The following is a 13,509-nucleotide window of genomic DNA, read 5'->3' on the forward strand; positions in this document are numbered from 1 at the left end:
GGATAAGGTCCTTTTTAAAAAATAAAATAAGATAAATAAATTAAAAACATTTTTTTGAATAAAAAAGAAAGTAAAACAACATAAAAACAGTTACATAGAAACTAGTAATTAATGAAAATGAGTAAAATTAACTGTTAAAGGTTAGTATTATTAGTGGACCAGCAGCACGCACAATCATGATATATATTGATATATATTATATATCAATACAGTCTGCAAGGGATACAGTCCGTAAGCACACATGTTGTGGTTCCTACATTATATATCAATATAATATTGATGTATAATGTAGGAACCACAATATTAATAACAGAAAGAAACAACCCTTTTGTGTGAATGAGTGTGAATGGGGGAGGTTTTTGGGGGGGTTGGTGCACTAATTGTAAGTGTATCTTGTGGTTTTTATGTTGATTTAATTAAAAAAAAAAAATAAATAAATAAACCCGATACCGATAATAAAAAAAACCCGATACCGATAATTTCCGATATTACATTTTAAAGCATTTATCGGCCGATAATGTCGGCAGGCCGATATTATCGGACATCTCTAGTCATTATATTTGCATATAACGAGATTAAGGACTCCAATTTAAGATGCGGTAGTGGGAACAAATAAGGGGTAAAAATAAATTACACAACAGGTAATAAAGAAAAAGCTAACAATTGAAATAAACAGACTACTATACAATAAAAATAAGCAATCCTGTACAATATACAAAACACTGTAGAAATACAAAATACTGTACAATATACAAAACAAGACAAAGAGTACCGGAATAATAAATAACAATCAGTGTCGGATGTATTGCACTCAAAGGGTAATATTGCACAGTAGGGTATTAGGGTAGGATATTGTATAGTGGTGAATTATTATTATAAGTTAGAGTTCAAGATGGTGACAGCTCTGGGAAAGAAGCTGTCTCTGAGTCTGTTTGTTCTGGCTCTGATGCACCTGCCCGATGGTAGCAGGTCGAACAGGTGGAAGCCAGGGTGTGTGCTGTCCTTGGTGATGCTTTTTGCTCTGTTGAGGCAGCGGGAGTTGTGTAAACCCTTCAGGGAGGGGAGGGGGGCAGCCGATGATTTTTTGTGCAGACTTTATGACCCTCTGAATCGCCTGTTTGTCTGCTTCAGTGCAACTGGCGTACCACACTGGGCAGGTCGAACAGGTGGAAGCCAGGGTGTGTGCTGTCCTTGGTGATTCTTTTTGCTCTGTTGAGGCAGCGGAAGTTGTGTAAATCCTTCAGGGAGTGGAGGATTTGTGCAGACTTTATGACCCTCTGAATCGCCTGCTTGTCTGCTTCAGTGCAACTGGCGTACCACACTGTTATGCAGTGAGGTACGCCAGCTGCGTAGTTGAGTGATTTATTCAGTTGGTTAGTTTACAATAGGTCTTCTTTAAAGAATATTCTGGATCTGCCAGGGAGAAATACATCATTTAATTTCCCACCCAGTCATGACAACTAGCAACATGTTGACAAATGATTAACGTGTCGGTGTGAGGAGGTTGTGTTAATTAGAGGCCTGACCAATGAATCCGAATAAATACACCTTTTATTTGACTGATTGACAGATCTGATAATACAAACGCCAACACAGAGCTCTGAAATAACAGGACCAATCAGCGAGACCATGGCTGTACATTCTTGACATGACCCCATCATAATTTAACCCCCTCCTCCCTGCCTGCGGTGAGTATGGAATCAGCGGCGGGCGTGTGGTGTACAAGTAAAGCTCACCCCGCCTGATGTAGTAGTGCACCGCCTGTGTATCACGAGGGGACTTTGGCCGGAAGTCAAATGTGTGCACCATGCAGTGATATTTGTCATGTTTACTTTGTGGGAATAGTGTCTTTCAAAGAGTGTAGTGTCAAAAGCATAGTTATTTTTTTGTTTTGCTTTTTGGTTTGTAAATAGGCAGAAATCCTTCCGACATATGTTGCACTCAGGTCCTTCATTTTCAGTTTCACTCACTCACACACACACACACACACCAACATTCACACGCACACACACAAGTATGTTTGTCCCTTCTTAAAAAAAAAATGTTTCAGACATCCATTTTTGTTCTGAATCTCTTCCTCCACTGGCCGTACATCCCTAGTATCTAAGTGCAGTTTCTTCAACTCGTGTCCTTCAGCAGGTTCTAGCATAAAAAAAACAAAAAAAAACATGAACCATCACAATTAATGGATGGATTAAAAACACCTTCACTTCCAGGCTAGCAAATGGGGACATTCCCAAACATCAATCGAGCCTACACCTCCCACATTGGTCCCTCATCCCCATCTTGTATGCAACAGTGACAAATCCTCGGTGTAACAGCCAGGAAAGAAAACGGTGGGTGGGATTGGAAGGGTGAGGGTACTGTTTGGATGAAGGCATGAGGGGAGGAGAAGAACTCTCCTCGTGGAAGATGAAAGATAACAGGGAGAGAAAACTAGGTGTCCATTTTTTCCCCTTTCCCTTGCATATCCGTGAGACAAAGCAGAGAGAGGGAGGGCAAAAGAGGCGGAGGGGGACTGAGGTGGAGGAAGTTAGGAAGGAAGAGCGGGGGGGGGGGGAATGAAGCGTGTTGGTCTTCATGTGTCTTGCCCGTCGGTGGCAGGGGTCTCGTTGGCGTTGGGCAAGTCCAAGTCCGTCTCCCGGTTGGATATGCGGTCCAGCTCTGCTTGTACATCACTCAGGCCCAGCTTGGAGCCTGCAGCCATCGCAGGGAAACACACACAAATGAAGTCAAGTGCAGTAACCTCTTCCTACTTAGGAGCATGCTCAGTCACAAAAAAGGGGAGGAGCACATGTTCAAGTCCTTAAGATGCACATTTACACATGTTTGAAATCAGGGCTGGGTGTGAAATGGAACAATAGTTTGACATCTATGATGAATTAAAGTAGGACTATTTCTCAAGTTTCACATACATTCATTTATTTATTTGTGAAGGCCATCCACATGGCTCAGAAACGCATGACAATACACCTGGTCTGCCAGAGAATAAGAAGACAGAGCAGCAAGGATCAGTGTTGCTAACTTGGTGAGATATCCGATTCCTCAAGATACTTTTTTCTTTCTACAGCGACAAATCTAGTGGACCCTTAAAATGAAAGCACAAATCACTCTTCTCAACGAGCACCTGTTGCTGTGGTCGGCCCTTCCACCTACAAGCATTTACATCAGACCTGGGCAAATTAAGGCTTGGGGGCCACATGCGGCCCGTTAAGCTTTTCAATCTGGCCCGCCGGACATTCCCAAATCATTTTTTTTAGATCTTTAAAATGTAAAGTGTAGCTGCCATTATGATGTGCAGTGATGTTTTCTAATGAGCGTTAAGTCTTCAACTATACTAAGTAGAGATGCGCGGTTTGCGGGCACAACCGCGGAGTCCGCGGATTATCCGCGGATCGGGCGGATGAAATTAAAAAAAAAAAGATTTTAAATAGATTCAGGCGGGTGGCAGTTAAACCAATTGGTAAATATATATACATAGTTAAATGTTGTTACCCACATACGAAAAACGAGCAGGCACCTGCAGCATATGCCACAACAGAAGAAAAAAAAAGAAAAGAGATGGACACTTTTACGGAGCGGAGAAGGGACGCCTCGCCGGGGTCCGGGACCGAGGCCCCTTCCCCCGAGAGGGCCCCACCGGGAGCCGTAGCTGAGGCGATCCGCGAGAAGGGCCCGACGCACGTCCAGGGTCACCACCGCGCCCACCGCACCGACACCCCGCCTCGTCCGCCTTCGCCGCGGCCGGCGTCACGCGCAGCAGGTAAGCAGCTTACCTGCCCGCCACCCCCGTGGCCGGGGGCTCGTAACAGGGGTCACTCCGCGCGCTCCGCCCGCGCAGCTTACCTGCCCGCCACCCCTGTTGCCGGGGGCGCGTAACAGGGGTCACTCCGCGCGCAGTGCGCTCACGAAAGGGGTGGGGCTCACCCTGGTTGATATAGACAGCAGGACGGTGGCCATGGAAATCGGAACCCGCTAAGGAGTGTGTAACAACCCACCTGCCGAATCAACTAGCCCTGAAAATGGATGGCGGTGGAGCGTCGGGCCCATACCCGGCCGTCGCCGGCAGCGAGACGCGCTTGGAGGCTCCCATATGATTGCGCACTGGTGTGCGTCTGGGTCGTGACAGCGTGGCACGCGAATGTCTGTGCTGCATTGGATCAGTCTCCTTTCTTTAACAGGCAAAAGCTTTATAACCTCACTAATGCCTTGCATCGTCTATATTAGATATATAACAACGGGCAGGTGCGGGCGGGTGCGGTTCTGATCAAATGTTAGATCGGGTGGATGGCGGATGGTTGACGACTTTCTGATGCGGTTGCAGATGAAATAATTGCCTATCCGCGCATCTCTAATACTAAGTCTTTCAATGGTTGGATATCTGCACTTTTGCATGATATACTAGTTACTATGGTAATCTAATCTAGTTACTATGGTCATCTAATTAGTTACTATTTGAGTCTAAGTCACAGCAGCTCAGACAAGGCACCAAGCAGTGTGGGTGGGGAGCGTTTCCACTGGGTGCTTCCAGAGCCTGAAATGTGGGTGTCAGGGACAGATACGGAAGGAGATTTTGACAACAAAGTTCTACAGCTTAGTGATGTATCAGATATATCAGATAGTAGGTGATTTTTTTTTTTTTTTACCCATGGCGATCATATTTTACTGTGTTTGTATATGTGGATGGAAAGGGGGTGTGACGTTCAAATGTTGTCAATATTCAGTGTTTTATCGTTCATAGTTATAATATTGTAAATCTCACATTCTTTATTTTCATGTACATTCTCGGTGTCTCATTCAGAAAAAAAAAGTGAAATTCCATTCCGTTTTTAAGGCGGTCTGTCATAACGTTTTTAGCATTCAATCAGACATTATTGTGAGGTTTTGTATTAGTGTTCCTAAAAATAATACCGGCCCCCAGACACATTTTTTTCTCTAAATTTGGCCCCCCGAATCAAAATAATTGCACAGGCCTGATTTACAAAAAACAAACAAACACCAAAAAGAAGCGACAGAAGGAAATTGCTTTATTTATTTTTTTTGCTTTTCATGCACTCACTTTTTGTATATGCATCTGGCCTATTACGCATGTTCAAAGATTACATCATTATAATAACCCCAACCCCCGCAACCTCATATAGATTGTAGTCCTGAGGGAAACATTGACACAGATAAAAGTGCAGTAATCTTTAATAACACACAGTACAGGCCAAACATTTGGACACACCTCATTCAATGCGTTTTTTTAATTTTCATGACTATTTACATTGTAGATTGTCACATCAAAACTATGAATGAACACATGTGGAGTTATGTACTTAACAAAAAAAGGTGAAATAACTGAAAACATGTTTTATATTCTAGTTTCTTCAAAATAGCCACCCTCTGCTCTGATTACTTTTTGAGTTGAATTTGAGTTTATTTGGAACATGCAAGCATACAACATGATACATCACAATTTCCAGTTTCTCTATTCAACATGTTGGAAAAGGAGTAGGAAGAAGCAGAGCTTATTTAATCCTACCCCTTTTCTTTTACATAACAGTTGCTAAAATTTTGTTCACTTCCTGTTCTCAATTTATTCACAATATACTCCATAAGTAATCACAATAAAAATAAATAAATAAATAATAATTGGTGAAGTAAGTTATATTTCATACGATGAGATAAGTAAGATTATTTTGAGAATGAAAGAATGGATGGATGAATAAATTCAGAATGTTTATCTTCTTTGTACTTTGTAAACACTTTAAGTTTGAAGAGTTTCTTGAAGTGGATCATATTAGTGCATTGTTTGATTTCTTTGCTTGATCCATTCCATCATTTAATTCCACATACTGATATACTGAAGGTCTTAAGTGTTGTACGTGCGTACAAATGTTTTAAATTACATTTTTCTCTTTTTTCGCACTCTCGATGAGCTTCAAGAGGTAGTCACCTGAAATGGCTTTCACTTCACAGATGTGCTTTAAGCTCATCGAGAGAATGCTAAGAGTGTGCAAAGCATTAATAAGAGCAAAGGGTGGCTATTTTGAAGAAACTTGAATATAAAACATGTTTTCAGTTATTTCACCTTTTTGTGTTAAGTACATAACTCCACATGTTCATTCATAGTTTTGATGTGACAATCTACAATGTAAATAGTCATGGAAAAAAAGAAAATGCATGGAATAAGGAGAAGGTGTGTCCAAACTTTTGGCTTGTACTGTACATTATAACAATGTAGGCTTGTGTTGGGTCGAATGCGATTCCAACATTTGCATTTTCTACTTTATACGCCATTGCAAGATTGAATCAATAGTGAACGTGTAGTTACATGATCAATTTGGACAGTAATACAATAGGAATGAACAGGTGATGTCATTGACCGCAGCTAAAGCAACAGACAGCAGGATGTGCAAATAGAAACAATGTTTTTGGTCGTTAGGTATTATGCGCGGTTTGCGGGCACAACCGCGGAGTCCGCGGATTATCCGCGGATCGGGCGGATGAAATAAAAAAAAATTAGATTTTATCCGCGGGTCGGGTCGGGCGGTTGAAATTAAAAAAAATTAGATTTTAAACAGATTCAGGCGGGTGGCAGTTAAACCAATTGGGAAATATATATACATAGTTAAATGTTGTTACCCACATACGAAAAACGAGCAGGCACCTGCAGCATATGCCACAACAGAAGAAAAAAAAAAAAAAAGAGATGGACACTTTTACGGAGCGGAGAAGGGACGCCTCGCCGGGGTCCGGGACCGAGGCCCCTTCCCCCGAGAGGGCCCCACCGGGAGCCGTAGCTGAGGCGATCCGCGAGAAGGGCCCGACGCACGGTCAGGGTCACCACCGCACCCACCACACCGACACCCCGCCTCGTTCGCCTTCGCCGCGGCCGGCGTCACGCGCAGCAGCTAAGCAGCTTACCTGCCCGCCACCCCCGTGGCCGGGGGCTCGTAACAGGGGTCACTCCGCGCGCTCCGCCCGCGCAGCTTACCTGCCTGCCACCCCTGTTGCCGGGGGCGCGTAACAGGGGTCACTCCGCGCGCAGTGCGCTCACGAAAGGGGTGGGGCTCACCCTGGTTGATATAGACAGCAGGACGGTGGCCATGGAAGTCGGAACCCGCTAAGGAGTGTGTAACAACCCACCTGCCGAATCAACTAGCCCTGAAAATGGATGGCGCTGGAGCGTCGGGCCCATACCCGGCCGTCGCCGGCAGCGAGACGCGCTTGGAGGTGCGCTCAGCGCGGCTCCCATATGATTGCGCACTGGTGTGCGTCTGGGTCGTGACAGCGTGGCACGCGAATGTCTGTGCTGCATTGGATCAGTCTCCTTTCTTTAACAGGCAAAAGCTTTATAACCTCACTAATGCCTTGCATCGTCTATATTAGATATATAACAACGGGCGGGTGCGGGCGGATGCGGTTCTGATCAAATGTTAGATCGGGTGGATTGCGGATGGTTGACGACTTTCTGATGCGGTTGCGGATGAAATAATTGCCTATCCGCGCATCTCTATTAGGTATAGATATGAGGAATTAAGAGAAACCCATAAATCCAATAACATCATTCAAAAACACTCTTAAAAACACGCTCTAATGAGGCAATATCACTTATACTGTGTTGTGGGTGGGTTAGGGTGACAAAATCAAGCGCTCCTTTTCTCCCCCGATCTTATTGTAATTAAACATGGCGTCGATCGCGTGGGACTTCTTCACTGTTTCAGAGGAAGACTTTTTGCGTGTTATTTACCCCAAATGTTGCGGAAACATTCCGCAAGGAGAGCATTACACTTCAACCCAGTAAACCCCATCAACTTGTTCATATGGCTGCGGCTTTTGAAAAGTGCAAAAAGTTGAAAAGAAATCTTTTATTTCATCACGGAAATGGATGACCTTCCATTTACCATTGATGAAGGTACTAGATTTTGTCTGGACGAATCTAGAGTACACTTTGTCAAATCCACCTTTGAGTCTTTCTTACCGTCAGGTGTGCACACACTAGTTAAATCAAATAAAACAATTGAATATAAATAAGTTATAGGTATTGGTCTTGAGAAGCAGGTTAAAAATAAATATTGTGCATTCTGGACACTCAGTTTATCTTTCAAGCCTGTTCAGAAGTACTACAGTAAATCATATACCGGCACTAACTGTTTGTAGCCAGCCGTAATTGGAACCATGTGCAACATGTATGGCAAATGAAAAGTTAAAACAAGTGCAATGCAGCATGCCTAAAAACAGGGAAGGAGCTTGATGGATTCCTGGTAAGAAACAATAAAGATGTGGGAAAAAGAAAACATATTTTTTTCTTTGTTTCCGAAAGAGGAATCAAAGGTGAGGATTATTTTATGTTAGAGCAGGGGTGCCCATTACGTCGATGGCGAGCTACCAGTCGATGGCGAAGGGTGTGTCAGTCCATCGCCAGCCAGGCATTAAAAAAATAGACCTAAAAATTAGCCATCATCAATCTTCACCACTTTAGTCATTTGATTGACATTCGTGGCACCCGAGGTTCTTGTGAGATGACGCTGGCTGCTGCCAGATCATTATTAAGAAAAAACGACCGACAGGAAGGCGAGAAACACTTTTTATTTCAACAGACTCTCGCGCCGTACCCGCCGTCAAAACTCTGCACAGTTCCTATCGTCACAATAAAAGCGCTGCTTCATCCTGCCTGTGCTAACAAAATAAGGGTCTCAGAAAGCTAGGGTGCACAAGCTAGCAAGCTACAGACTTCACCGCCAATGTATTTCTTCTAAAATGTATGAAAACGAATATGTAAGCTGGACAAATAAGATGGCAAAAACCAAACACTTTCCTGTGGTATTAGACAGAAAGGAGGACTTTTTTTCTCCTCCATTTGAAAACGTGGACGTTATCATCACTACTGTCTGATTACAATCAATGCAAGTCATCAGAATCAGGTAATACACCAACTTATATTCTTGTCTTCATGAAAGAAAGGAATCCATATGTGTTAAACATGCTTCTATTATCATTAAACACCTTTAACTTGTTAACAATATTAACTATATGTGTTAAACATGCTTCTATTATCATTAAACACCTTTAACTTGTTAACAAAAATGTCTTTTTCGTAAATAAATAAATATAAATTATATATATGAATGAGGTAGATCCCACCTACCTAGGGGTGTAACGGTACACAAAAATTTCGGTTCGGTACGTACCTCGGTTTAGAGGTCACGGTTCGGTTCATTTTCGGAAAGAAAACAACAAAATATACATTTTTGGGTTATTTATTTACCAAATTTCCAAAATCTTCCACCAAAAATATTTTTCTTAGTGTAATATTTGATGTGAAGTAATGGGAACCTTGGATAGGTCAATAATTCATAATAACATTGATTTTGATTCAATATTATGTTTTGAGCAATGACAGTTTGAAAGAAAAAAAAACAGCTTTGTTTTATTAGTCAACATTGCAACTTTTTCTAAATGACATTTAACCTATAAGCTTTTTTATTTAACTTTTGTTATGTTTTTGTTTATTTTAATAGTATTTTTAGAATATGCCGTGGGCCCAGAGGTGGGTAGAGTAGCCAGAAATTGTACTCAAGTAAGAGTACTGTTACTTTAGAGATTTATTACTCAAGTAAAAGTAAGGAGTAGTCACCCAAATATTTACTTGAGTAAAAGTAAAAAGTATGTTGTGAAAAAACTACTCAAGTACTGAGTAACTGATGAGTAACATACACACTCATATCATATATATATATATATATATATATTATATATATATATATATATATATATTATATATATAAATCAATTTAGGGACGGCGTGGCGCAGTGGAAGAATGGCCGTGCGCGACCCGAGGGTCCCTGGTTCAATCCCCACCTAGTACCAACCTCGTCATGTCCGTTGTGTCCTGAGCAAGACACTTCACCCTTGCTCCTGATGGGTGCTGGTTAGCGCCTTGCATGGCAGCTCCCTCCATCAGTGTGTGAATGTGTGTGTGAATGGGTAAATGTGGAAGTAGTGTCAAAGCGCTTTGAGTACCTTGAAGGTAGAAAAGCGCTATACAAGTACAACCCATTTATCATTTATCATTTATAAATATATATATATATATATATATATATATATATATATATATATATATATATATATATATACATTGATATATACAGTATATAATTTATATGTATTTATTTTGCTGTTTTTGTTTACATGTTAAAGGTGTTTTAATGAATATACATGCATGTTTAACACATATAGATTCCTTTCTTTCATGAAGACAAGAATATAAGTTGGCGTATTACCTGATTCTGATGACTTGCATTGATTGTAATCAGACAGTAGTGATGATAACGTCCACGTTTTCAAATGGAGAAGAAAGGTTCCTTCTTTCTGTCTAATACCACATGAAAGTGGTGGGTTTTTGGCATCTTATTTGTCCAGCTTCCATATTCGTTTTTATACACTTTACAAGAAATATATTGGCGTCAAACTCCGTAGCTTGCTAGCTTGTTTGCGCTGGCTTTCGGAGACTCTTGTTTTGAAAGCGCAGGCGCGATGGAGCGGCACTTTTATTGTGAAGACAGGAACGTCCTCATGTGTCTTTAGGCTTTTGACGGGATGTACGGTTGAAATAAAAAAGTATCTTTTTTCCTTCACACTTTTGATTGATTGATTGGAACTTGTATTATTAGATTGCACAGTACAGTACATATTCCGTATAATTGACCACTAAATGGTAACACCCCAATAAGTTTTTCAACTTGTTTAAGTCAGGTCATGTGACCACCTGGCTCTGTTTGATTGGTCCAACGTCACCAGTGACTGCATCTGATTGGTGGAACGGAGTGAAACGTCACCAGTAAGGCAGGCACTTTGAAGGTCTGTCTGACAGACCAAAACAAACAAAGCGTGCATTAACAGATCGATAAAAATTAGTAGCGAGTAGCGAGCTGAATGTAGATAAAAGTAGCGGAGTAAAAGTAGCGTTTCTTCTCTATAAATATACTTAAGTAAAAGTAAAAGTATGTTGCATTAAAACTACTCTTAGAAGTACAATTTATCCCAAAAGTTACTCAAGTAGATGTAACGGAGTAAATGTAGCGCGTTACTACCCATCTCTGCGCGGGCCTTTAAAACATTAGCTGTGGGCCGCAAATGGCCTCCGGGGCACACTTTTGACACCCCTGCTATAGATAATAATAAATTAAATGTGATAAATCTATGGATAAAAAGCAGAGCCTGGCGACGCATGCGCGTTTATCCTAACTCTCTCTCTCTCTCTGTCTCTGCCCCTCCCTTACCAATGCTGCTGCGCACAATTTGTTTTGTTTTTAACCCCTTCTTAACCCTGAACGTACATTGAAAATACACGCAACTCTAACTCAAAATGCCGGACATTTGAGGCATTTAAGAAACTCCGCCCTGACAGCTCCGCAAAAAAAGGACATGTCCGGTGAAAAGAGGACGTATGGTCAGTCTATCCTAGCCCGTTACCTGCTAGCATGCCGTGTGTTGTACCTCGGTGTGCATTGTTTACACAATGTGCGTTACGCTACTTAATATGTTCGTTTTTGATTGATTGATTTAGGCTTTTATTAGTAGATTGCACAGTACAGTACATATTCTGTACAATTGACCACTAAATGGTAACACGCAAATACGTTTTTCAACTTGTTTAAGTCGGGGTCCACGTTAATCAATTCATGGTAACTCACGAGTGTGGAAACTCGTTCGGTACACCTCCGAACCGAACCGGAAGCCCCGTACGGAAACGGTTTAATACAAATACACGCACCGTTACACCCCTACATCTACCTGGTCAATTGCAAAGTAGCTCGCCTGCAGAAAAAGTGTGGGCACCCCTGTGTTAGAGCTATTTCTTTTTTTGATAATAAATTCCCATTTTATGAACGTTCTGGCATAAAGCTGCAATATTGCTCATAAAATGGATGCATAGCAGGTTTGATCCTAGTATTCATGCTTGGATGACGATAAGATGGACTCACAACAACAAAAAAGACGAGCGACAATACACGGAGAATGCCTTGCTATAATAAACACACACCTTATCGTGGCCAGCATCCTCTGACTGGTACACATACACACATTGTGGTTGATGAGTGTGGTTGAAAATGAGGGCACAATGTCAGGATTTGTTGTGTGACACATTCAAGATACGAGGAGGACAGAAGTGGAGCAATGTTGCATTAAGGAAGTGGTGGGTGAAAGCAAAAAGACGCAGGTGTGAATGGTAGATGATCATATAAAGCAGAGGACATTAGAGCAGGTGTGTAGACGTCTTCACCTGACTTGCGTACAGTCCCTGGCGTGTTGTTTCCGCCACCCGGCGTCCCAGGTCCTCCTGTGCCTGCTTTCTTTGTCAGTAGGCTGTTGAAGAAGTTGGCCAAGACACCCTCACTGGTCTGACCTGCGGCACACCGACAAAGTCAGACATCACCACAAATACATTCCTCTCTACGGAAGTATGACACGGCGTACCCGACTGCGGCATGGCGTTGGCGACGTTGGCCGCTGCCGAACGATTGCTCGTCCTGGGGGAACCGGTGGGTGCTCTGGTTGTTGTGTCCTTGATTGACATGGGACGGTGTGTCACATTTATGCTGAGTCACAACGTGGAGAAGGAAACAAACACTTACCACAGGTCGGCCTACGGTAACAGCAGGCTGTTTGGAGAGCAGCGACTGCAAAAAAAGGGGACAAATAAACACTTATTTGAAGAACTGTACAACATTAACATTCAACTTAAAGGGGACCGATGATGATTTGAAATTATTTATTTAAAACAATTCCTTGTGGTCCAGATAAGATGTATTAGATATGTTTTGGTGTCAATTTGGGGTAGATTTTGCTCCAGTCACTTTTATAACCCGTTTGAGTCTGTCTGCAAGATGTTCAATTCTGGATATGTTCCCAGATTGCCAACAAAACCTCTCCAAAAGTATAATTTATCTTTTGAAAGTGTAGACTAGGAGTACCCACACTTTTTCTGCAGGCGAGCTACTTTTCAATTGACCAAGTGGAGGATATCTACCTCATTCATATATATCATTTGTATTTATTTATTTATTTATTTATGAAAGAGACATTTTTGTTAACAAGTTAAAGGTGTTTAATGATAATACAAGCATGTTTAACACATATAGATTCCTTTCTTTCATGAAAACAACAATATAAGTTGGTGTATTACCGGATTCTGATGACTTGCATTGATTGTAATCAGACAGTAGTGATGATAACATCCACATTTTCAAATGGAGGAGAAAAAAAGTCCTAATTTCTGTCCAATACCACATGAAAGTGGTTGGTTTTTGGTATCTTATTTGTCCAGCTTCTGTACTCCTTTTTATACACTTTACAAGAAATACATTGGCGGCGAACTCCGTAGCTTGCTACCTTGTAAACGCTAGCTTTCTGAGACTCTTATTTTTTAGTGCAGGCAGGATGAAGCAGCGCTTTTATTGTGAAGGCAGGAACTGTGCAGTCGGTCTTTAGAGTTTTGACGGCAGGTACGATGCGAG

The 13,509-nt window shown here is 41.8% G+C and overlaps 1 protein-coding gene across 1 annotated transcript in view; it reads right to left on the reverse strand.

The window, feature by feature from the left end:
• Window positions 1–1,533: 1,533 nt before the first annotated feature.
• Window positions 1,534–13,509, reverse strand: part of dync1li1 (dynein, cytoplasmic 1, light intermediate chain 1) — a 39,551-nt gene continuing 27,575 nt past the window's right edge. Inside the window, exons 10-13 of the mRNA XM_061983267.2 lie at window positions 12,628–12,672; window positions 12,470–12,557; window positions 12,276–12,398; window positions 1,534–2,697 (exon numbers count right to left, since the gene is read on the reverse strand). Coding sequence (XP_061839251.1) covers window positions 2,579–2,697; window positions 12,276–12,398; window positions 12,470–12,557; window positions 12,628–12,672 — 375 coding nt within the window. The 3' untranslated portion in view covers window positions 1,534–2,578. The remainder of the gene's footprint in view (window positions 2,698–12,275; window positions 12,399–12,469; window positions 12,558–12,627; window positions 12,673–13,509) is intronic.

Source organism: Nerophis lumbriciformis, linkage group LG21, assembly GCF_033978685.3.
Source record: "Nerophis lumbriciformis linkage group LG21, RoL_Nlum_v2.1, whole genome shotgun sequence".
Taxonomy (NCBI): Eukaryota; Metazoa; Chordata; class Actinopteri; order Syngnathiformes; family Syngnathidae; genus Nerophis; species Nerophis lumbriciformis.